The sequence below is a fragment of the Salvelinus alpinus genome, chromosome 31, assembly GCF_045679555.1.
Source record: "Salvelinus alpinus chromosome 31, SLU_Salpinus.1, whole genome shotgun sequence".
NCBI lineage: Eukaryota > Metazoa > Chordata > Actinopteri > Salmoniformes > Salmonidae > Salvelinus > Salvelinus alpinus.
In genome coordinates, this window is record NC_092116.1 from 4,416,832 (window position 1) to 4,442,293 (window position 25,462).

At 43.6% G+C, this 25,462-nt stretch overlaps 1 protein-coding gene across 1 annotated transcript in view; it reads right to left on the bottom strand.

The window, feature by feature from the left end:
• The window catches only part of LOC139560968 (recombining binding protein suppressor of hairless), a 93,153-nt gene extending 68,092 nt beyond the window's left edge, over positions 1–25,061 (bottom strand). Inside the window, exon 1 of the mRNA XM_071377726.1 lies at positions 24,884–25,061. Within this exon, the coding sequence (XP_071233827.1) occupies positions 24,884–24,903 (20 nt within the window). The 5' untranslated portion in view covers positions 24,904–25,061. The remainder of the gene's footprint in view (positions 1–24,883) is intronic.
• Positions 25,062–25,462: the final 401 nt, after the last annotated feature.

Consider the following 25,462-nt stretch of genomic DNA (forward strand, 5'->3'; position numbering starts at 1 on the left):
TGTTGTGTGTACTACCTTCAGAAAGTATGTATACAGCTCGACTTATTACACAATTTGTCGTGTTACATCCTGAATTCAAAATGGATTAAATAGGAGCTTCTCTCTCAGCCATATTTCACACACAATACCTCCTAATAACAAAGTGAAAACATGTTTTTTGGACATTTTTGCAAACGTATTGAAAACGTAATATGTTCAATACGCGCTAGGATCACCTTTAGCAGCGATTACAGCTGTGAGTCTTTCTGGGTAAGTCTCTAAGAGCTTTGCACACCTGAATTGTACAACAAGTTCTATCAAATTGGTTGATGATCATTGCTAGACAACCATTTTCAAGTCTTGCAATAGATTTTCAAGCAGATTTAAGTAAAAACTAACTCGTCCACTCAGGAACATTCACTATCTTCTTGGAAAGCAACTCATCTCCCAGTGTCTGTTGGAAAGCAGACTGAACCAGGTTTTCCTCTAGGATTTTGTCTGTTTTTAACTCCATTCGGTTCATTTTTTTTTATCCTGAAAACTCCCCAGTCCTTAACGATTACAAGCATACCCATTACATGATGCAGCTACCACAATGCTTGAAAATATGAAGCGTGGTACTCAGTAAGACTTTGTATTCAGAACAAAAAGTATCATTCTTGGTGTATTGATACACCATCCAAAATGTAATTAATAACTTAACCATGTTCAGAGATATTCAATGTCTGTTTTTTATTTCTACCCATATACCAATAGGTGCCCTTCTTTGCGAGGCATTGGAAAATCTTGGTCTTTGTGGTTGAATCTGTGTTTGAAATTCGCTGCTCGACTGAGGGACTATATTTTTGTATAATATAATCTTTGGGAACTAACAATCACAATCACAAAAACAAAAGCTAGACAGTCAGGGAGAACTGAAAATTCCAAAAACAATGAATTTATCAGTATATACTTTGTTAGAATGTTTGAGTAAAATAAGATCAGCCATGGCAAAATGTATAAAAATGCAGGAAATTTATTTTAGAGGGCCAATCAACAGTTGCTACATAATTTTGGGGACGTATAAATTAATGAGATGTACCCATTGATTCTTTAAGAATATAACTTAGAAATGCCTCATGAGCTTAGTTCAACCCCATCAGAAACCAAAATATACATTTGTTTTACTCCAACGCTTGTAAACAAACACCATATACTATAACCTCAAAACATGGTTAAAACTATAATGTTTATATCATGGATGGTCAGTCCTTGCATCCATAGCTCTGTCGATGAATTTCAGAGTGGTTCCATTTCTCCAGCCCATCCCTCAGCCTTATACCGAACCAAAGATGCTTTGTTATTGTTCCCACTGCTGATTGCTGCTTTAAAAACTGCTGGACTTTCTCCCGGCTTCATGACTACATTTGAGAAATTCTCTCGAAAATTCAGCCGCGTCTACGTCCTGATCTAAGCCCTTTTTTTGATCTAACCCCCCCTGCTCTTTACATTCAAAAATCATGCCACTTTTGTGACATTTTTACTCCTGAACTTATTTAGGCTTGCCATAACAAAGGGGTCGAATTTCAGCTTTTCATTTTTAATTAATTTGAAGAAGAAAAAATGATAAACATAGTTCCACTTTGACATTATGGGGTATTGCGTTTATAAGCCCAATCATTGCGCAACAATTATGAACGCAATCGCGTGTTAAATTTTTTGGGGGATGGCCACGTTTAAAAAGACCGACTATACAGAACAAAAATATGAATGCAACAATTTCAACGATTTTACAGTTCATATAGGGAAATCAGTCAATCAAAATAAATAAAACGAGGCCCTAATCTACGGACTTCACTTGACTGGGCAGGGGCGCAACCACTTGGGAGCCAGGCCCACCCACTGGAGAGCCAGGCCCAGCCAATCAGAATGAGTTTTTCCCCACAGAAGGGCTTTATGACAGACATAAATACTCTTCAGTTTTATCAGTTGTCCGGATGGCTTGTTTCAGATGATCCCACAACTGAAGAAGCTGGACGTGGAGGTCCTGGGCTGGCGTGGTTACACGTGGTCTGCGGTTGTGAGGCCGGTTAGACATACTGCCAAATTCTGTAAAATGGCGTTGGAGGCAGCTTATGATAGAGAAATTAACATTACATTCTCTAGCAACAGCTCTGGTGGACATTCCTGCAGTCAGCATGCCAATTGCACACTCCCTCAAAACTTGAGACATCTGTGGCATTTTGTTGTGTGACAAAACTGCACATTTTAGAGTGGTCTTTTATTGTTCCAAACACAAGGTGCACATGTGTAAGGATCACGCTGTTTATTCCACTTATTGCTATGCCACACCTGTCAGGTGGGTGGATTATCTTAGCAAAAGAGAAATGTTCACTAACAGGGAAGTAAACAAATGTGTGCAAAAAATGTGAGATGAATAAGCTTTTTGTATATATGGATAAATTCTGGTATGATTTATTTCAGCTCATGAAACATGGGACCAACACTTTACATGTTGCGTTTATATTTTTGTTCAGTATATTTTTATTTCTCAACTGGTAATTGAAGCGCGCTGCCCATTCGCCATTCCTGTGCCAAGGTAACGGTAAAGCAGGCTTCAGTGCATCACACACCATTTTGCAGTGTGAGCTGGAGGCAGTACGCACTTTGAAAACATACACTTAATTGTGTGAAACAAAAATCAATTTCTATCGACATGGAGGCAATTATTTTATAAAGACTTCCATATGCCATTGACACAAGTAGCCCATTTCATTTCGTTCATGTTCGAAAAGTTGATTTGAAAACCAACTGTCGTCCAGTAGCGAAAGGAACAATCCTAATCATATTAGTAACACTTGCATGCATCTTTAGATCTCCGATCTTTCAAAATATCTAATGGATATGTTCATTTCTGTCACATGAAACCACTCCCATGTACAGTGTGCTTTTGACAACAGTTTTTTCCCGCTAATTGCATTATGGATGGAACATTTGCGCATAGTACTGTCGTGTGCGCATTTTTTGCACTTGTAAATGTGAAGAAATAATCGTTTTTCAACATTTTAAGCTAAACATTCTTATCTCAATGCTTTTTAAAGGTTATTTTTGATGTAGCCCTACTGGTTATATGAATTTGAGATCCATCTTCCCACAACTGTCCCAGAGTCTGTTTGGAATAGGCTATTTATTTATCGCACAGAACGACAAGCTGACCAATAGAACATTTCTACTATGGGGGAAAGTTGACTGACAGGGTCTAGTGATTTTGCTGTCCGTTACTCGTCTTGTCAGCTGAGGAAAAGTATATGTGGACGGTTATTTTACCATCTTCAAAGTGCGCGTAAGAATTCGGTAAGAAGGACGCACGCCATTGCGTCCTAGAGTTACATGTTCCGTTAACATGAATTACCATGATCTAAAATGTGATTTCTGTCATTCTGAGCACCCTGGGTGGAAGCCAGGTTACGCTGATGCACCCTGGGTGGAAGCCCTAATCAGGTTACGCACCCAATGCACATGGGTCCGGTACATTTCTCAAACGTCCGGTAAAATTAAAACGCTGCCGCCCGACGCCACATTTTCTTAACGGAAACCCTGTTGTGTACATGTCTGAATCTCTGCGTGTGTGTTTCTCTGGAAGTGGAGACACTCTCAGTCACGCTGAAGAGCTGCGAACACAGCCTCACCACGCTGCGATGCTCCCTACTCTACTGGGGTCTCATCTCTGAATCACATCGCTTTGATTCTCCCCTTTTTAGATTGTTTATTTTTATAAAATGCATCATCCTCGCAGACAACCTCCCAGACATAGTGGGCTGGAGTCTGATGTCTGAGAGTATAAAGTAGGAAAGTTTAGACAATCTATTCAGAGTGAAGTGGCAAGCTCGCTGAGGATTCACTGATATCTTTATCCTGAACTGCGGCAGTTTTTTCTGCCTCCAAGTCAGTGTCCATGGGTGGACTTTGGGGGGCTCTTTGTTAGGAAAATGGAGAGAGGATTTTTCCCATATGTTGTCTGTCCCATATGTCGGCCACTGGTCTGAGTCAGTGCTGCGGCCTGTGTATTTGTGTTAAGGCCACGTGTGACTCATCCTCATGAGTGGACTCCTCACAGGGTTTACATTCTACCACTTCACCTAGCTCTAGTAGCTGTGCACTACCCTAAACAATAATAGGGCCTACTAGCTAGTGTGATGAGAACCACAGAATACTAGGGCCTACTAGCTAGTATGATGAGAACCACAGAATACTAGGGCCTACTAGCTAGTATGATGAGAACCACAGAATACTAGGGCCTACTAGCTAGTATGATGAGAACCACAGAACACTAGGGCCTACTAGCCAGTATGATGAGAACCACAGAACACTAGGGCCTACTAGCTAGTATGATGAGAACCACAGAACACTAGGGCCTACTAGCTAGTATGATGAGAACCACAGAACACTAGGGCCTACTAACTAGTATGATGAGAACCACAGAACACTAGGGCCTACTAGCTAGTATGATGAGAACCACAGAATACTTGGAAGTTCTCCTTGTGAAATGTATACAAATGTACGTTACAGGGCTACAATAAACAGAGTAGCAGAGTACGCATGTCATTTCTCAAAGAGAGACTATTTCTCTCTCTCTCCATCTCACGCACCCTGTCCATCATTGTCTACCATCATTGTCTACCGCCTTCACTTGAGTCCCTTCCCTTTCTGGGACGTACATGCAATGACAAACTTAACCCGTGCGCACACACATACACACACAACTAAATTGGGCCTCTTTAACAGTTTGGGTTGTGTGACAGAAGTGCTCTGCTCACTGGTAGCTGCCGGGAAGAGAGAATGAGAGAGTGGGGCCATCCGTAGAGCAAATAGTTGATGTTCTGCTTTTCCCTGCAATCTCAATGGCCTTCTCTCTTTCTATCGCCATTCCTCTCTCTTTTGCTCCCCTTCTCTGATGACTCAATGACAAAGGAGAGAGAAGAGGGGGAATAAAGGGAAAAGGGGGTCAGAGTGTATAGAACAACACTCCAATCCCAGCCAACCCCTCTAGGACCCTGGCTGTGACTGTTTTAGATTGTGGGACTGATGTGAATCATCATCATTAAAATCAGCTATGGTCCTATGTAAAAGATAGTCAAGTATTCAGTGAACCAATTGAAAGCTATGGGTCTGAGCCAGACCAGCAAAGAGCAACCCTCTGGTCATTAATAACCTCACAACTAACCACTGCTGATCGTGGACTTCAGGAGACAGCAGGAGGGAGCACGCCCCCATCCACATCGGCGTACACATCACTGCCAATCTGAAATAGTCCACCCACTCAGACATTGTGGTGAAGAATGCGCAACAGCGTCTCTTCAACCCCAGGAGACCCTCACAAATTTTTACAGATGCACCATTGAACTTAGTCACTGTCACTAGCCGGCTACCATTCGGTTACTCAACCCGGCACCTTAGAGGCTGCTGCCCTGTGTACATAGACATGGAATCACGAGTCACTTTAATAATGTTTACAGTGGGTGGCAGGTAGCCTAGTGGTTAGAGCGTTGGGCCAGTAACCGGAAGGTTACCGGGCGCCGAAGACGTGGATGTCGATTAAGGCAGCCCCCCAGCACCTCTCTGATTCAGAGGAGTTGGGTTAAATGCGGAAGACACATTTCAGTTGAAAACATTTAGTTTTCCATACGGTTTTATTAATTTCATATGTATATACTGTATTCTAGTCAATACCACTCCGACATTGCTCATTCTAATGTTTATATATTTCTTAATTCCATTCTTTTACTTTGAGAGGTGTGTGTCTTGTTAGATATTATTGCACTGTTGGAGAAGGAACACAAACATTTCGCTACACCCGCAATAACATCTGTGAAATATGGTTTGGAAACACCTACTCATTCAAGGGTCTTTATTTTTACTATTTTCTACATTGTAAACTATGAAATAACACATATGGAGTCATGTAGTAACCAAAAAAAGTGTTAAACAAATCAAAATATATTGTAGATTCCGCAAGATGCCGACCCTTTGCCTTGATTGACAGCTTTGCACACTCTTGACATTCTCTCAACCAGCTTCACCTGGAATGCTTTTCCAACAGTCTTGAAGGAGTTCCCACATTTGCTGAGCACTTGTTGGCTGCTTTTTCATCACTCTGTGGTCCAACTCATCCCAAACCATTTCAATTGGATTGAGGTCGGGTGATTGTGGAGGCTAGGCCATCTGATGCAACACTCCAACACTCTCCTTGGTCAAATAGCCCTTACAAAGCCTGGAGATGTATTGGGTCATTGTCCTGTTGAAAAACAATTGAAAGTCCCACTAAGCGCAAACCAGAAGGGATGGCGTATCACTGCAGAATGCTGTGGTAGCCACGCTGGTTAAGTGTGCCTTGAATTCTAAATAAATCACAGACCGTGTCACCAGCAAAATAACCCCACACCACCACACCTCCTCCTCCTCCATGCTTCACAGTGGGAACCACATATGCGGTGATCATCCTTTCACCTACTCAGCGTCTCACAAAGACACGCCGGATGGAACCAGAAATCTCAAATTATGACTCATCAGACCAAAGGCCAGATTTCCACCAGTCTAATGTCCATTGCTCAAGTTTCTTGGCCCAAGCAAGTCTCTTCTACTTATTGGTGTCCTTTGGTAGTGGTTTCTTTGCAGCAATTCGACCATGAAGGCCTGATTTACGTCTCCACTGAACAGTTGATGTTGAGATGTGTCTGTTACTTGAACTCTGTGAAGCCTTTATTTGGGCTGCAATTTTTGAGGCTGGTAACTCATACACATACATTTGTATTTTTTTACCCCTTTTTCTCCCCAATTTCATGGTATCCAATTGGTAGTTACAGTCTTGCCCCATCGCTGCAACTCCCGTAAGGACTCGGGAGAGGCGAAGGTCGAGAGCCGTGCATCCTCCGAAACACGACCCAGCCAAGCCACACTGCTTCTTGACACAATGCCCACTTAACCCAGAAGCCAAAGTCTCTTTGCTTATTTGAGCTGTTCTTGCCATAATATGGACTTGGTCTTTTACCAAATAGGGCCATCTTCTGTATACCACCCCTACCATGTCACAACACAACTGATTGTCTCAAACACAATAAGAAGGAAAGAAATTCCACAAATTAACTTTTAAGAAGGCACACCTGTTAATTTAAATGAATTCCAGGGCACTACGTCATGAAGCTGGTTGAGAGAATGCCAAGAGTGTGCAAAGCTATCATCAAAAACCCTAGAATGAGTAGGACCAGAAGTCCCCACAAGAATATTAAACAAACAAACATTTTACCAGCTGGGGACATTTTATTAGTCCCAACGAGGTCAAATGCTATTTCTAAGGGGTTTAGGGTTAAGGTTAGAATTACATTAAGGGTTAGGGTTAGGAGATAGGGTTAGTTTTAGGGTTAGGAGCTAGGGTTAGGTTTTTGGGTTAAGGTTAGGGTTAGGATTAGGGTAAGGGTTAAAGTACAGGTTAGGGGTTAGGGAAAATAGGATTTTGAATGGCACTGAATTGTGTTCCCCCACAAGGTTAGCTGTACAAGACTGTGTGTGTGTGACAGAAACAGAAGTACAAGAGAGAGAAGTCAGACATGAGAAACCTTAGCAACCTTTAGCCCACATGTGTGTTTATCTGCAGGCTGCTGTGTGTGTGTGTTAGCGATGCGGTGCCTGGCACTGAGTTTGTCACCTCCGGCCCACTGTCTGGTTTCATTGTTGTTATTGTCATGGTAGGAGGAAAAATAATAAGGTTTCGTTCCTGCTACCCAGTTCCCCTTTATCAAGTCTCTGTCTTTCCTCTTTAGTCTGGACTGATGTGGTGTTTTTAACTGGAAAATAAGGTGAAGGACCCGGCTTTCTAAAATCAACTCTGTATGTTGCTGGTGCCATCTCTGACTCCAAGGGGCTTCAACTCCACTTCTCTTTCTGTCTCTCTCTGCCTCTTAAATGGACCCTCTTAATGCAAAGGGGGGCAGCCTCTCTCTCTCTCTGTCCCTGGATGCTATCGTCACTTGCCTGGGCACAGTGGCAGTGGAGCCCTTGGGGCAACACAATGTGTGTGTGAGTCTGGCCCTTGCCACTCTCCATGATGCCACAGTCTAATATTAGCTTCTGTGACTGTCACCCTTTTCTGAGGGAGCAGTGAATGTGAAAACCAGGACTGGTGAAAGAGAATTGTTAACTAGGTGGCTGTAGTAGCAGGTTCTCAATCTCCTCCTAGCCACGGTTGTGTTGCAGACATCAAAATTGTCTTGCTAATTTTGTGGCGGTACTAGCATCATATCATGGTTTGTATAATGATGGCATGGTGTAGGCTATACCAATGTGTCTCTGATATGGTTCATCTGTCACTTGGAGGTGGTTTCTTGCCAATTGCCACTCCTTGTTCCTCAGATGGGTGAGCATGGCAGTTGGGGATGATGACGGTGATGGGGCTTTCCCCCTTTTTAGTGACCAGAGTCAGGTAACCCGTTTAACGTCCCATCCGAAAGACGCCACCCTACACAGAGAAATATCCCCATTCACTGCCCTGGGGCATTCAAAAAAATGATAATTAGACCAGAGGAAAGAGTGCCTCCTACTGGCCCTCCAAAACCAATTCTAGCAGCATCTGGTCTCCCATCGAGGGACCGACCAGGACCAACCCTGCTTAGCTTCAGAGGCAAGCCAGCAGTGGGATGCAGGCTGGTATGCTGCTGGCATTCAACACTCCTATCCCAACCAACCCTCATGTGAACTCTAACACCTAGGAAAGGAAACCGACTCCCAAAGGCTAAAGATGCCTTCTCATCAGATTCAAAAACACCAGTCCGAGAAGACGCAGACTTTTGACAAACTGAAGAGTCCGGTGGTTAGTAAACTATCGATCCCAATCTAAAATCCATTGGAGGTCCAAAAATAACACATACAAACAAAAACAAGAAGCCCTTTTTTCCGGGGCCAAAAGCATCAGACAACGAAGCATTTCTTTCTAACCAGACACTCTCCTGCTAGGGTCTCTTGGTAGCTACAAGCAATCATTAATGTCTAATAAACCAGCACAAGGCAGAATTCTTTTCCCCCCATCAAAATAATATTTGTTCAAAAAACAAAAAAACCACTAGCAAGGAGCAAAAAAACACACCAAACAGTCAATACCATTCAAGCTGAATTCAACACTTTTTCTTTCTCTTTGTACTGTAAAAGATTGCAAAACATGGCATGATTCTGGGGTGGTTGGAGGAGGTTAAATTAAACCAAACATGCAACAGCAGCTGCGGTTATCCCCCTCTTCAAAGGGGGGGACACCCTTGACCCTAACTGCTACAGACCTATATCTATCCTACCCTGCCTTTCTAAGGTCTTCGAAAGCCAAGTCAACAAACAGATTACCGACCATTTCGAATCACACCACACCTTCTCCGCTATGCAATCTGGTTTCAGAGCTGGTCATGGGTGCACCTCAGCCATGCTCAAGGTCATAAACGATATCGTAACCGCCATCGATAGGAAACAATACTGTGCAGCCGTATTCATTGACCTGGCCAAGGCTTTTGACTCTGTCAATCACCACATCCTCATTGGCAGACTCGACAGCCTTGGTTTCTCTAATGATTGCCTCGCCTGGTTCACCAACTACTTCTCTGATCGAGTTCAGTGTGTCAAATCGGAGGGTCTGTTGTCCGGGCCTCTGGCAGTCTCTATGGGGGTGCCACAGGGTTCAATTCTTGGACCGACTCTCTTCTCTGTTTACATCAATGATGTCGCTCTTGCTGCTGGTGATTCTCTGATCCACCTCTACGCAGACGACACTATTCTGTATACTTCTGGCCCTTCTTTTGACACTGTGTTAACAACCCTCCAGGCGAGCTTCAATGCCATACAACTCTCCTTCCGTGGCCTCCAACTGCTCTTAAATACAAGTAAAACCAAATGCATGCTCTTCAACCGATCGCTGCCTGCTCCTGCCCGCCTGTCCAACATCACTACTTTGGACGGCTCTGACTTAGAATATGTGGACAACTACAAATACCTAGGTGTCTGGTTAGACTGTAAACTCTCCTTCCAGACCCACATCAAACATCTCCAATCCAAAGTCAAATCTAGAATTGGCTTCCTATTCCGCAACAAAGCATCCTTTACTCATGCTGCCAAACATACCCTTGTAAAACTGACCATCCTACCAATCCTCGACTTCGGTGATGTCATTTACAAAATAGCCTCCAAAACCCTACTCAATAAATTGGATGCAGTCTATCACAGTGCCATCCGTTTTGTCACCAAAGCCCCATATACTACCCACCACTGCGACCTGTACACTCTCGTTGGCTGGCCCTCGCTTCATACTCGTCGCCAAACCCACTGGTTCCAGGTCATCTACAAGACCCTGCTAGGTAAAGTCCCCCCTTATCTCAGCTCGCTGGTCACCGTAGCAGCACCTACCTGTAGCACGCGCTCCAGCAGGTATATCTCTCTAGTCACCCCCAAAACCAATTCTTCCTTTGGACGCCTCTCCTTCCAGTTCTCTGCTGCCAATGACTGGAACGAACTACAAAAATCTCTGAAACTGGAAACACCTATCTCCCTCACTAGCTTTAAGCACCAGCTGTCAGAGCAGCTCATAGATTACTGCACCTGTACATAACCCATCTACAATTTAGCCCAAACAACTACCTCTTTACCTACTGTATTTATTTATTAATTTATTTTGCTCCTTTGCACCCCATTATTTCTGTCTCTACTTTGCACTTTCTTCCACTGCAAACCAACCATTCCAGTGTTTTTTTAGTTTTTTTTTACTTGCTGTGTTGTACTCACTTCGCCTCCATGGCCTTTTTATATTTTTATTTATTTATACATATATTTGTTTGCCTTCACCTCCCTTATCTCACCTCACTTGCTCACATTGTATATAGACTTATTTTTTTTCACTGTATTATTGACTATATGTTTGTTTTACTCCATGTGTAACTATGTGTTGTTGTATGTGTCGAACTGCTTTGCTTTATCTTGGCCAGGTCGCAATTGTAAATGAGAACGTGTTCTCAATTTGCCTACCTGGTTAAATAAAGGTTAAATAAATAAATTTAAAAAACAGACAGGGGATCACTACCGTGTTTTCTGAATGAAACATCCTGAAACGTGACGGTGGGTCAGAGAACGCTGATGCCGGTAGAAACGCGTCTGGTTCCCTTGGCAATGCTGGAATTGCTACCAACAGCAATGGGACGAGGAGGGGAGGGTGGAGGAGTGAGGAAACTCGCCAGGCTAAGAGGAGAGAGAGGGGGGGCACTGCAAAACAGTACTTTCTGTGCTCTCCCTTTGCCTCTCTCTTGTAGAGTAGATTATCAACGTAAAGGATTTGTCTGCCATTGAACTCCTTGGTAGGCCAATTTTGGGGTTGTAAAAACGGGTTCGGTGTAAACTTAAAAACGACTCAAATAAAAGTATGTAGAAAAGATAATTGACCTACAGTTGAAGTCGGAAGTTTACATACACCTTAGCCAAATACATTTAAACTCAGTTTTTCACAATTCCTGACATTTAATCCTAGTAAAAATTCCCTGTTTTAGGTCTGTTAAGATCATAGTAGAGAGAATGATTTATTTCAGCTTTTATTTCTTTCATCACATTCCCAGTGGGTCAATAGTTTACACACACTCAATTAGTATTTGGTAGCATTGCCTTTAAATTGTTTAACTTGGGTCAAACGTTTCAGGTAGCCTTCCACAAGCTTCCCACAATAAGTTGGGTGAATTTTGGCCCATTCCTCCTGACAGAGCTGGTGTAACTGAGTCAGGTTTGTAGGCCTCCTTGCTCTCACACGCTTTTTCAGTTCTACACACAAATTTTCTATAGGATTGATTTCAGGGCTTTGTGATGGCCACTCCAATACCTTGACGTTGTTGTCCTTAAGCCCTTTTGCCACAACTTTGGAAGTATGCTTGGGGGTCATTGTCCATTTGGAAGACCCATTTGCGACCAAGCTTTAACTTCTTGACTGATGTCTTGAGATGTTGCTTCAATATATCCACATAAATTGTCCTTCCTCATGATGCCATCTATTTTGTGAAGTGCACCAGTCCCTCCTGCAGCAAAGCACCCCCACAACATGATGCTTCCAACCCAGTGCTTCACGGTTGGGATGGTGTTCTTCGGCTTGCAAGCGTCCCCCTTTTTCCTCCAAACATAACGATGGTCATTATGGCCAAAAAGTTATATTTTAGTTTAATCAAACCAGAGTACATTTCTCCAAAAAGTACAATCTTTGTCCCCATGTGCAGTTGCAAACCGTAGTCTGGCTTTTTTTTTATGGCTGTTTTGGAGCAGTGGCTTCTTCCTTGCTGAGCAGCCTTTCAGGTTATGTCGATATAGGACACATTTTACTGTGGATATAGATACTTGTGTACCCGTTTCCTGCAGCATCTTCACAAGGTCCTTTGCTATTGTTCTGGGATTGATTTGCACTTTTCGTACCAAAGTACGTTCATCTCTAGGAGACAGAATGCGTCTCCTTTCTGAGCGGTATGACGGCTGCGTGGTCCCATGGTGTTTATACTTGCCTACTATTGTTTGTACAGATGAACGTGGTACCTTCAGGCGTTTGGAAATTGCTCCCAAGGATGAACCAGACTTGTGGAGGTCTACAATTGTTTTTCTGAGGTCTTGGCTGATTTCTTTTGATTTTCCCATGATGTCAAGCAAAGAGGCACTGAGTTTGAAGGTAGGCCTTGAAATACATCCACAGGTACACCTCCAATTGACTCAAATGATGTCAATTAGCCTATCAGAAGCTTCTAAAGCCATGACATCATTTTCCAAGCTGTTTAAAGCCAGTCAACTTAATGTATGTAAACTTCTGACCCACTGGAATTGTGATACAGTGAATAATAAGTGAAATAATCTGTCTGTAAACAATTGTTGGAAAATGACTTGTGTCTTGCACAAAGTAGATGTCCTAACCGACCTGCCAAAACTATAGTTTGTTAACAAGAAATTTGTGGAGTGGTTGAACAACAAGATTTAATGACTCCAACCTAAGTGTATGTAAACTTCCGACTTCAACTGTATTTATCTTTTTATAATATCATCTTTGAGAACTAACAAATCACCAAAATAAAAGCTAGACAGTTGGTCCATACTTGCGAACCTAAGCAACCGTTTAAATTTAAAAACAGGTTCTCCGTCACAAAATGCATATAAGCCAATTACATGCATTTCACTGACTGGTCAAATTGCTCTCTGTGCAAATGCCTAGTGCACATAATCGTCGCAGATTGTGGCAAGGGTTCGAATCTCAAGAGTCCCCCCTTTGAAATGTGAAATTACATGTATTGTGTTAGTGTGTTGAAAAGGGACACCTACAGCCAACATCTTGAAAATGAAGATTAGAGTTCCCACGTTCTTCAGCCTTGCAAACAAAACTCACCGCTATTGCCTATTAATCATATTGCATAGGCTATATTACACAGACGTGTACACATGAACATAGGCCTACAGTATTAGATTTTTTGTATAACCATCTGCTTTGTCATGCGTGTTATTTCCACTGTTCGCCGATGACTTGGATGTCAATTAAGGCAGCCCCCCCGCACCTCTCTGATTCAGAGGGGTTGGGTTAAATGCGGAAGACACATTTCAGTTGAATGCATTCAGTTGTACAACTGACAAGGTATCCCCTTTTCCCCTTTATTTTACTTGAGGAGGACGAGCATTAAAGTGTAGAGTAGGATTGTAGTTTGCACTCTGGTTATCATCCTACAGATGACAGTATTGCAGATCTTTTAAAGAAAGTTGAATTGCAAGTATGGAGGACTGGAATCGACAGTCTTATTGTAGGAAGACACTTGGCTGTCACAGAGCCCCACAGTGGGTGTCATAATACCCATAAAACCTAGCGGTCAAACAGGGAAATGATTCCAATCGTTTTCGCACCATTAATTTCTCCCATAAGGGATTTTAGAAACACTTAAAATAAGGGCTGTGTTTCGTGTAGGCTTACCCTGGCATGGGGTTTGGATTAACCATTAAAAATGAATTTCCCTTTTTGACCGCTAGGTTTTATGGATATTAATGACTCATACTGTGGTACTCTATTAGTATATTCTTATGTAGGCCTACACTTACATGCAGGCTTACAACGTTTAATAGGCTATGCATTATTATAATCATCCACTTCGTGACATGCGTTTTGAATCAAGTATCAAGGACAGGCAATGAACAGTTTTTTCCTCAACAAAAAAGCTTGATGCGAGGTGGGCTCGAACCCACGGTTAGAGTGCGCCATCAATTTCGAGTCAACCGCTTCAGCAGCGTGTGCCACCTTGAAGCGATGATAGCCTACATGACTGCTGTTTGACAAATCCATAAGGCGCTTCTTTCTTCTTCTTTATGACGTACGATAAACTAGACGTTTTCTTATATTTTGTCTATGAAAGCATATGGATGTGTGTAAAACAGATCAACAAAAAAGATTAGATTTTGTCAAATATGCAAAAACATGAAAATGTTATCTAACATTAGAAATGCCAATGGTTGGTGGATATATAGTCTAAGATCTTTGATAGGCTGTGGAAGAATGTGCCAGAATATAAATCAGTGCCACCTGTTGAGGTTAGCATAGGGCTAACGTATACCATGTTATCTGATGGGACAAACTACAATTTAGCGTTCTGTCACGTGGAAGTTGGCTGTGCCGGAGAACCTTTTTAAACATAAATGGTTGCTTATGTTCGCAAGATGGACCCAATGAATTTAGCTGTATTGACTTTGTTATTATGTTTGAGCAAAATAGCACAGCATTAGCGATGGGAAAGAAATGCATAGAATTGCAGGAAATTTAAAACAGCTAACTGTTCTCTCAACTCCATGGCAGAATATGTAGAATGGCAGGAAATTGCAAAATGTGTAGAATTGCAGGACCTTTGATTTAAAACTTTGCTTAAATATTCAAAAAAAAATGTCTCTACACCCCCCAGATGGGGGCCTCTTAAAATGTCTCTAAAAATTCAGCTGTGGTGACGAGCCGACCGTGCCCATTACCACGCCCCCTGCCACGCTCACCACCTAAGCCCTTTTTCTGATCAGAAGAAAACCTGAATGCCAAGGCCAACAACAACACAGGGAACTTGGGCTTCGATGTGATGGTGTTTTCAAAGCCACACTGGCTTATTTGCGTCGAGAATTCTTCCGTCTCATCCTTCTTGAAACAATAATAACACGTTTTAGCCCTAGAGATAAAGTGAAAGGTTATTTGGAATACATTCCAAGCTCATGAAGCAAATAATGCGTTCTCGCTTGGGTTTAGAGATGGGGCTCTTTCGTATAAAGAATCCAAATCATTGCCTGGTGACGGTGAGGGAATAACATTGTAACTCTGGCCCTCAGGCTTTTGGGAATTAGGAAATGCACCGCCGACTAGAAAAGTTTATTAAAATACATGACCAATAAAGAAAACACCTCGTTATGTAAAATTGTGATATTCCGTGGCTTTCCTCTTCCGCTAGCATGTGGCGGAGGACCAAGTCTGGGGAGTGCCAAGCCAAATTACAAAATAAAATGTGCCTTTTCATCCGCTGCGGTTCAGAGAGAGCGAGGTTGAGAGCGGGAGAGAGAGGTTGAGACAGTCAGATAAAGACAAAAAATAGGTAGCGTAGTAGGGAAGCATGTCACAACGCCATCCAACAAGTTGAGTCCAACCTGGCTGGTCCATGGTGGCAAATAGGCTTCAGGGGACATCGCACTGAAATTAAGTCACAGCCCCTTTTCAAATCAACCTATCATCTTTGACAGCGTAAAACCTACAAGTGAAGCAAACTGCACGTTCTTCATTGGCTTCCATATTCAATCATCTTCCCCCGACTTTGAAGATGTTTTACTGTGTCTGAATGTGGGGCACGTCTCTTCAGTGACACCATAGCTCTCAGGTCCTGAGGTGACACACAGATCTGGGTTTTACGAGCTTGTATCTCCTCCCTCATTAACCTATCTGTCAATGCCCCGGCTCAGGTACAGGAGGGGGTGAGGCGGGGAGTGTGTGCGTGTGTGTGTGTGTGTGTGTGTGTCGGGGGGAATGAAATCGGCAGACCCTTTTAACTCTACCCCAGCCCTCTGCCACCAAAAAGGTCACTGCTTCCACATCTGCTCCTCTCTCTCTCATAATGGGGGAAGGGGGAAGAGGACCCTGGGGACCGCTTCCCCTCTACACACAGAAAACACACACTCTAGGGCTGTGATGGAAAAAATATTGTGGTATCGGTATCATGGCAAAAATGAAAATTCGAAGCAGACCAAACTCTTTGGTCCTTGAAAAACCTGCTGTATGTAAAATGGTGTGCTATAGCTTGGGAAATAAATGCATGTGACTCTGGATTGAATGATAACATAATAGTGCTGAGCGAAACTGCACTGTCGGTCTGTAAGAACATTTTATTTGAATAGTGCTTTTTGAAGTCGGTTTGGTTCCAGTTAGATAATTATTTTTAAATAAATCAGATTTTTTCATTTTAGATACTTTTTTTATACATTAAATGCACTATGCGGGTCGAACGCTGTAACACAGAATACAATAATTAAAGTCTAATGATGGTAGTGTGTGCCGATTACGGCTTATCACTTATTAACCATCATTTATTCACATTACTTTCATAAAATATGTTTTATTTGATGACTATTATTATTTCATTCCAAGCCATCAGCTTATCTCTATAGAGCTGCTGCCTATGTTGTCTGACAAAAATCACACTTTTAGTAGTTCTTCAAAAGCAAAAAACTGCTGAATATCAACCATCAATCACTTAGCTCATGTATTTTCAGGCTCGCGAAGCAACTGCTTTCTATCCCTCTCGATCATAAATTCTCTCATCTCTCAGTCTCCGTGTTTGCTCCGCACATGTTTAAAAAACAGGCGCAAAATGGATTATGGCCATTGCAGTTAATTAACACGTTTTCTGCGCCTGTTGGAAACTACAACTCCCTACTACATCACACAGTTCAGGCTTGATCTGATTTATCTCTACCGAAACTGCACTCACAGAAGAAGAAAAAACGAACAAAATGCACTTCAAATAATTGAACCGATGTCGGTCAATTCGTTGTTTAAAAAGCAAACAATAACCAACATTTCGGTTAATCGTGCAGCACTAAAAACATGTTTGCTTCCAACATTAAGGCTGTTTTCCTAAAGAAGTTAAATGCGCTTCGTGTTTTGATTCCTTGCCACGATCCTAATGAGTATCGTCATACTGGTATCGTCCTGGCCCTGACACACTCCTGTTTCCAGGGAACTCACACACACCAAGTGACTAAAATGTAAATGTACATGCATTTGGAAGACACTCTTATCCAGAGCAACTTACAGGCGCAATTATGGTTAAGTGCTCAAGGGTACACACACACACACACTCACTCACTCGCCTCTGTCCCTCACAGGCTGGCTTAATGGTGTAATTACACGGGCGAAAAGAGGCCCGGCTCTGTCTCGACTGAGTCGTCCCGCTGTACACCTTTGGGTAAAAGTGGGAGGGCATAACATTTTTATTTTTTAAGTTATATCCAATAGCTTTACCCAGGGGCCATGTAGAGGCAAGCATTGTGTTGAAATAAGTGATTCATGCTTTTATCATCCCAGGTGATGCCCAGATTGTCTCCCCGTGAACAGTAGTTTTCTTTCAGCTAGGGCTGCTAGGCTCACTGGTATCAGGCACACTTTCTGAGGGGGAACAAAAGATTATACAGCAACACTATCTTATTCCTGTTTTTCTAACATTCAGAGAGCTGTGTTGAGGAGATTTTTTATTTATTTATTTTTTTCACTAGCCTACCAGGTAGGCTAGTTGAGAACAAGTTCTCATTTACAACTGCGACCTGGCCAAGATAAAGCAAAGCAGTGTGAACAGACAACAACACAGAGTTACACATGGAGTAAACAATAAACAAGTCAATAACACAGTAGGAAAAAAAAAGAAAAAAGAAAAAAAAAAGAGTCTATATACATTGTGTGCAAAAGGCATGAGGAGGTAGGCAATAAATAGGCCATAGGAGCGAATAATTACAAGTTAGCAGATTAACACTGGAGTGATAAATCATCAGATGATCATGTGCAAGTAGAGATACTGGTGTGCAAAAGGGCAGAAAAGTAAATAAATAAAAACAGTAAGGGGATGGGGTAGGTAAATTGGGTGGGCTGTTTACAGATGGACTATGTACAGCTGCAGCGATCGGTTAGCTGCTCAGATAGCAGATGTTTAAAGTTGGTGAGGGAAATAAAAGTCTCCAACTTCAAAGATTTTTGCAATTCGTTCCAGTCACAGGCAGCAGAGAACTGGAAGGAAAGGCGGCCAAATGAGGTGTTGGCTTTTGGGATGATCAGTGAGATATACCTGCTGGAGCGCGTGCTACGGGTGGGTGTTGTTATCGTGACCAGTGAACTGAGATAAGGCGGAGCTTTACCTAGCATGGACTTATAGATGACCTGGAGCCAGTGGGTCTGGCGACGAATATGTAGCGAGGGCCAGCCGACTAGAGCATACAGGTCGCAGTGGTGGGTGGTATAAGGTGATTTAGTAACAAAACGGATGGCACTATGATAAACTGCATCTAGTTTGCTGAGTAGAGTATTGTAAGCTATTTTGTAGATGACATCGCCGAAGTCGAGGATCGGTAGGATAGTCAGTTTTACTAGGGTAAGTTTTGCGGCGTGAGTGAAGGAGGCTTTGTTGCGAAATAGAAAGCCGATTCTTGATTTGATTTTGGATTGGAGATGTTTAATATGAGTCTGGAAGGAGAGTTTACAGTCTAGCCAGATACCTAGGAATTTATAGATGTCCACATATTCTAGGTCGGAACCGTCCAGGGTGGTGATGCTAGTCAGGCGGGCGGGTGCAGGCAGCGAACGGTTGAAAAGCATGCATTTGGTTTTACTAGCGTTGAAGAGCAGTTGGAGGCCACGGAAGGAGTGTTGTATGGCATTGAAGCTCGTTTGGAGGTTAGATAGCACAGTATCCAAGGAAGGGCCAGAAGTATATAGAATGGTGTCGTCTGCGTAGAGGTGGATCAGGGAATCGCCCGCAGCAAGAGCAACATCATTGATATATACAGAGAAAAGTGTCGGCCCGAGAATTGAACCCTGTGGTACCCCCATAGAGACTGCCAGAGGACCGGCCCTCCGATTTGACACACTGAACTCTGTCTGCAAAGTAGTTGGTGACCCAGGCAAGGCAGTCATCAGAAAAACCGAGGCAACTGAGTCTGCCGATAAGAATGTTGTGATTGACAGAGTCGAAAGCCTTGGCCAGGTCAATGAAGACTGCTGCACAGTACTGTCTTTTATCGATGGCGGTTATGATATCGTTTAGTACCTTGAGCGTGGCTGAGGTGCACCCGTGACCGGCTCGGAAACCGGATTGAACAGCGGAGAAGGTGCGGTGGGATTCGAGATGGTCAGTGATCTGTTTATTAACTTGGCTTTCGAAGACCTTAGATAGGCAGGGCAGGATGGATATAGGTCTGTAACAGTTTGGGTCCAGGGTGTCTCCCCCTTTGAAGAGGGGGATGACCGCGGCAGCTCTCCAAACCTTGGGGATCTCAGACGATATGAAAGAGAGGTTGAACAGGCTGGTAATAGAGGTTGCGACAATGGTGGCGGATAGTTTCAGAAATAGAGGGTCGAGATTGTCAAGCCCAGCTGATTTGTATGGGTCCAGGTTTTGCAGCTCTTTCAGAACATCTGCTATCTGGATTTGGGTAAAGGAGAAGCTGGGGACGCTTGGGCGAGTAGCTGCGGGGGGGGGGGGGGAGCTGTTGGCCGAGGTTGGAGTAGCCAGGTGGAAGGCATGGCCAGCCGTTGAGAAATGCTTGTTGAAGTCTTCGATTATCACGGATTTATCGGTGGTGACCGTGTTACCTAGCCTCAGTGCAGTGGGCAGCTGGGAGGAGGTGCTCTTGTTCTCCATGGACTTTACAGTGTCTCAGAACTTTTTGGAGTTAGAGCTATAGGATGCAAATTTCTGCTTGAAAAAGCTGGCCTTTGCTTTCCTGACTGACTGCGTGTATTGGTTCCTGACTTCCCTGAACAGTTGCATATCGTGGGGACTATTCGATGCTATTGCAGTCCGCCACAGGATGTTTTTGTGCTGGTCGAGGGCAGTCAGGTCTGGAGTTAACAAAGGGCTATATCTGTTCTTAGTTCTGCATTTTTTGAACGGGGCATGCTTATCTAAGATGGTGAGGAAGTTACTTTTAAAGAATGACCAGGCATCCTCAACTGACGGGATGAGGTCAATATCCTTCCAGGATACCCGGGCCAGGTCAATTATAAAGGCCTGCTCGCAGAAGTGTTTTAGGGAGCGTTTGACAGTGATGAGGGGTGGTCGTTTGACCGCGGACCCGTAGCGGATACAGGCAATGAGGCAGTGATCGCTGAGATCCTGATTGAAGACAGCAGAGGTGTATTTGGAGGGCAAGTTGGTCAGGATAATGTCTATGAAGGCGCCCATGTTTACAGATTTAGGGTTGTACCTGGTGGGTTCCTTGATGATTTGTGTGAGATTGAGGGCATCTAGCTTAGATTGTAGGACTGCCGGGGTGTTAAGCATATCCCAGTTTAGGTCACCTAACAGCACGAGCTCTGAAGATAGATGGGGGGCAATCAATTCACAAATGGTGTCCAGGGCACAGCTGGGAGCTGAGGGGGGTCGGTAGCAGGTGGCAACAGTGAGAGATTTATTTCTGGAGAGATTCATTTTTTAAATTAGAAGTTCGAACTGTTTGGGAATGGACCTGGAAAGTATGACATTACTTTGCAGGCTATCTCTGCAGTAGATTGCAACTCCTCCCCCTTTGGCAGTTCTATCTTGACGGAAAATGTTATAGTTGGGTTTGGAAATCTCAGAATTTTTGGTGGCCTTCCTAAGCCAGGATTCAGACACGGCAAGGACATCAGGGTTGGCAGAGTGTGCTAAAGCAGTGAGTAAAACAAACTTAGGGAGGAGGCTTCTGATGTTGACATGCATGAAACCACGGCTTTTTCAATCACAGAAGTCAACAAATGAGGGTGCCTGAGGACATGCAGGGCCTGGGTTTACCTCCACATCACCCGAGGAGGAGTAGGATGAGGGTGCGGCTAAAGGCTATCAAAACTGGTCGCCTAGAGCGTTGGGGACAAAGAATAAAAGGAGCAGATTTCTGGGCGTGGTAGAATAGATTCAGGGCATAATGTGCAGACAGGGGTATGGTGGGGTGCGGGTACAGCGGAGGTAAGCCCAGGCACCGGGTGATGATAAGAGAGATTGTATCTCTGGACATGCTGGTTATAATGGGTGAGGTCACCGTATGTGTGGGAGGTGGGACAAAGGAGGTGTCAGGGGTATGAAGAGTGGAACTAGGGGCTCCATTGTAAACTAAAACAATGATAACTAACCTGAACAACTGTATACAAGGCATATTGACATTTGAGAGAGACATACAGCGAGGCATAAAGTAATCGCAGGTATTGATTGGGAGAGCTAGCTAAGACAATAGGTGAGACAACAACAGCTAATCAGCTAACACAACAACAGCAGGTAAAATGGCGATGACTACACAGAGAGGGTCGGATTAACTACACCCAGAGCCTGAGTTCGCGGCTGGGGCCGACAGATAAAATAAATAAACAGAATGGAGTACCGTGATTAACGGACAGTCCAGCAGGCATCAGCTATGTAGCCAAGTGATCATAGTGTCCAGGGGGCAGCAGTAGATGGAACAGGGAAGCCGCTGAGTAGTCACCACTACGCTAGCACGCGGGCGACACGGCGTTTAAAGTTAGTAGCCCGGGGCTAGTGGGAGCGTCTGCTCCGACGGAGGCCGGTTGAAGGCACAGCGGATGGATTATTAGTCGGCAGACCAGTCGTGGTGGTGCGGCGGGGCGCCGTGTCGACAGAGGATCCAAGCCAGATGGCGAAAGAGGTATTGTAGAATTTAGTTTGCTAGCCGGGAGATGCGCCTGGCTCACGGCTAACTGGTGCTAGCTTCGTGGCAGGGAAGTTTGCCACTAGCTAGCTGTGAAGATCACAAGTAGTGGTCCAGGGATTACGGCAGGAAACCGGCATTGTAGTGGAGAGACAGTCCAGTACTGGTAGATTGGCGAGTATTATCCAGGCTAAAAACAGGTTATTATCCAAGCTAAAAACAGGGCTGGTATCTGTGCAGAAGGTAAAAGCCGCTAGCAGTGGCTAACAATGACTAAATAGCTTGTAGCTTGTTAGCTTCTGGTGGTTCTTGAAAGTGTTCTAAAATAAAAAATAATAGCGATTACGTATCACATTGGGTGAGGCAGGTTACCGGAAGGAATAATAGAATTAAAATGGAAAAGAGTGAAAATAAAATTGAAATATATACAAAAAATAAGAAAAATACAAAAGTACACGAGAGGACGAACAAAAACACATCTTCACTGCTACGCCATCTTGGATATGGTAGGCTGCAGATTGGCTAGTCTTATCACTGCTCTGTGACACAGCTCAAATATGAATTCCTGCTGTTGTTTTTTTATTTATTATGTTAGACAAAACTATGGTCCTTTTCCTTGTTTTTTTTTGCACTGAAGAGACATCCATTGACTAAATGCTCCACTATCTCTCTTATGAAAAGAAGAGATCACGTAAAATGCCACATGACACTATTTAGGCTAAACTAAGCTGAAAGGGCAAGAAAGAGCTCAGACATAGAACCATTTTAACATACTTAAGCCAGAGGCAGACGGTCAATCTTATCAAGCATTTTCAGCAAACCTCTAGAATGTGCTCATTTTTACACATTTAAAATTGCTCACCAACTCAAACAGATACTGCTTGAATTTGTCCTACAAGAACACAGATGTTTCTTTCCCATTGCAAAACGTTATGCTACGGTGTGCCCTACTACCGAGTTCAGAGTACTGCCCTCTCATCTCTGCACCAGTGCGCCCTGCCTCAACCACAACTCCCAGCCAACTCTCAGAGGGGGCCATGGCTGTCAGACCTGACCCTGAGTGGGGTTGTGGGGGCACTGGGCTGTGGACACAGACCTGGGATGTGGGCTCCCTCTCTCCCACTCTTTATCTCTCTCCCTCCCTAGCCTCCAGCCATTGACGCGGTCGTGCCCGGCCACATGCTAATAAAGATCCCTTATGGCACTCTAATTCTGTTAAACCTCTAGTCTCACCCCCCCCCCCCCCCTCCCTCTATCCTGGCAGAAGAAAAAGCACACAGCTCGGGTAGATATCATCTGGACAGGTGGCCAGCCACCCAGACCCGACCCACCTGCCCTCTCTCTCTCTCTCTCTCCAAACAGAAATCAGCTCAGGTCTGCCGGAAAGCCCCAAATGAGCACACACATTACCTACCCTCGACACCCCCCCCTCCCCCTCCCTCCACACGCACTCCTCCTCCAAAAAGCCCAGCTAATGTCTGTCCCCCACTGAGCTATCTGTGGGGACTACTGACTCCAGATTACCCACAAAAAACTTGTGTTTGCCTAATGTGCACGCACACCATCGAAATTATAGGACTGTTTTGGGAATTGGACAAAATATCCATAGACCGGATAGATGATGCGGATGCTATGCTGCGACTAGTTTACAATACATAAAAGTAACAATACTACTTTCTGCATTATCAGAGCATTGAAAACTTGGAAATGTGGCTATAGAATAGTAGACATTAGGCAAGCTATGATGACGTTATACTTCCCAGGCAATTCTAAAGTCTAGTGACAGATAAATTAAATGGGCTTCATTTAGCCTATATTTTTCTTCTTCAAATAATTACCACACGTCTCTTATCTCCCAATTGCACAATTAGCTAGAATCAAAGAAATTGGGCTAAGCCCATGGAACTGACGAATATTTAGGAAGATAGAAAGTCTGAGGATAATTTAGCTCGTTGCCTCCAGCAGCAAAATAAAGGGTATTTAAACAGATTAGTTTGCTTCCCTTTTTAGGATTGCCTTTCATTAATGTGAGTAGCTTCAACCTAGCGAATTATCAACAGTAACTTGCTAAACCATCTCTATTTCATAAAGTAGCTTTCCAACCTTGGACAGAGGCATCTCATTTCACGTATATCTTTGTAGTTTGTATTTCAGTGGTTCGCGCTGGCTATCTAACGTTTATAGACAGATACAGAGAGAGCAAAAATGACATGTATACAAATCCTCACAACGTCATGTTTTTTTTAAATAACTTTGAGTTCGTTTTTAGAGGGTTATAGTAGCTAGAATTAGATCAATTATGTCCTTAATACAATTTGTCTGCACCGCGGACAGAGAAGCTCGGGGCTGTTTTGTAAACACCACTTTATATGAGTACATTTACGCATGGCAAAACATTGCTTTACAGTACTCAGACGTCTGCAAGTGTATTAACCAACAATCGATAGAGAAATATTCAGTTAACGTTAGCCAGCTAACACCACAGAGACGAGTCGAACGTAATCGAACGATGCCTTGCTTGACAAAGGCAAAGCCACAACGTGTTTCAGACTGTGGAACTGTAGATTACATTGCAACATGGTTATATGGTGAATACATACATATCGTGGGATATATAGTTGAATAATATTACCTAAACATTGACAAAAACGACCGGTTATATTTTCCCAACCCACACTGATTGTACTCGTGTCGTTGTCTGGTGTTGAAAAGGGACCTCAAAGCTAGCAGTAGCGAGCTAGCTCGACCCCCAGAACACTGCACGGCGGTGCAGCAACAGTCAGTACAGTGTAGTAGTCAAAGGAAAACACACACACAATACATTTAGACAAAGAAAATGCTTCCCCAGACTGAAAACAAATGGCCACAAACATCCACATTTGCTCGGCTATCTATGCTCGAACAGAAGCGACCAATTATCTTTTAAAAACTTAAATTCACTTTAACTCCAATAGCTACAACCACCAGCCCTGAATCTCAGACTTACCCTGTCACAACAGGCGCCATCTTCCACAAACTCTCACCAAAACTCCAACACTCGCGATATCCTTTCTCCCCAAACCAACAATCCGCCGAGACAACAGAAGCAGACTGGCGATGTAGGGACTAGGGAGAAGGAGAGAAACGGGGCGGGAGAGGAGTACAGCGAGGAGGGGGAGGCGGCAGGTTGCTAGAGAGAGTGAGAGAAAAGGGCAGACGCCACAACAACAGGCGTGGGAAACTTTAGACATCACGCGATACCAGGAAAACTCTCACCATAGACAAGCATGGAGGGAGCACCGTGCTATCGCGAGATGTGCGTGGAGTGGAGTTGCTTATTTTATGGGCTGAAATAGTATTCCCACGTGTTTACCGGGTGATAAATTACAGCACTGATCTGAACATAGTTTGGCACGGAATTCTGCACAATGTTGTGAGGAAGCCTGAATTTTCCCAGGCCCACACAAGATTATCTCGAATGTATTGAGTCTCTGTGTCTCTTGGACGTCTGAAGCATTCATTTCAACCAGCTGAAGGATTTCAGACAAAACTGTCTGTGCATAGTCTGGCTGTGCATAGATTTCTT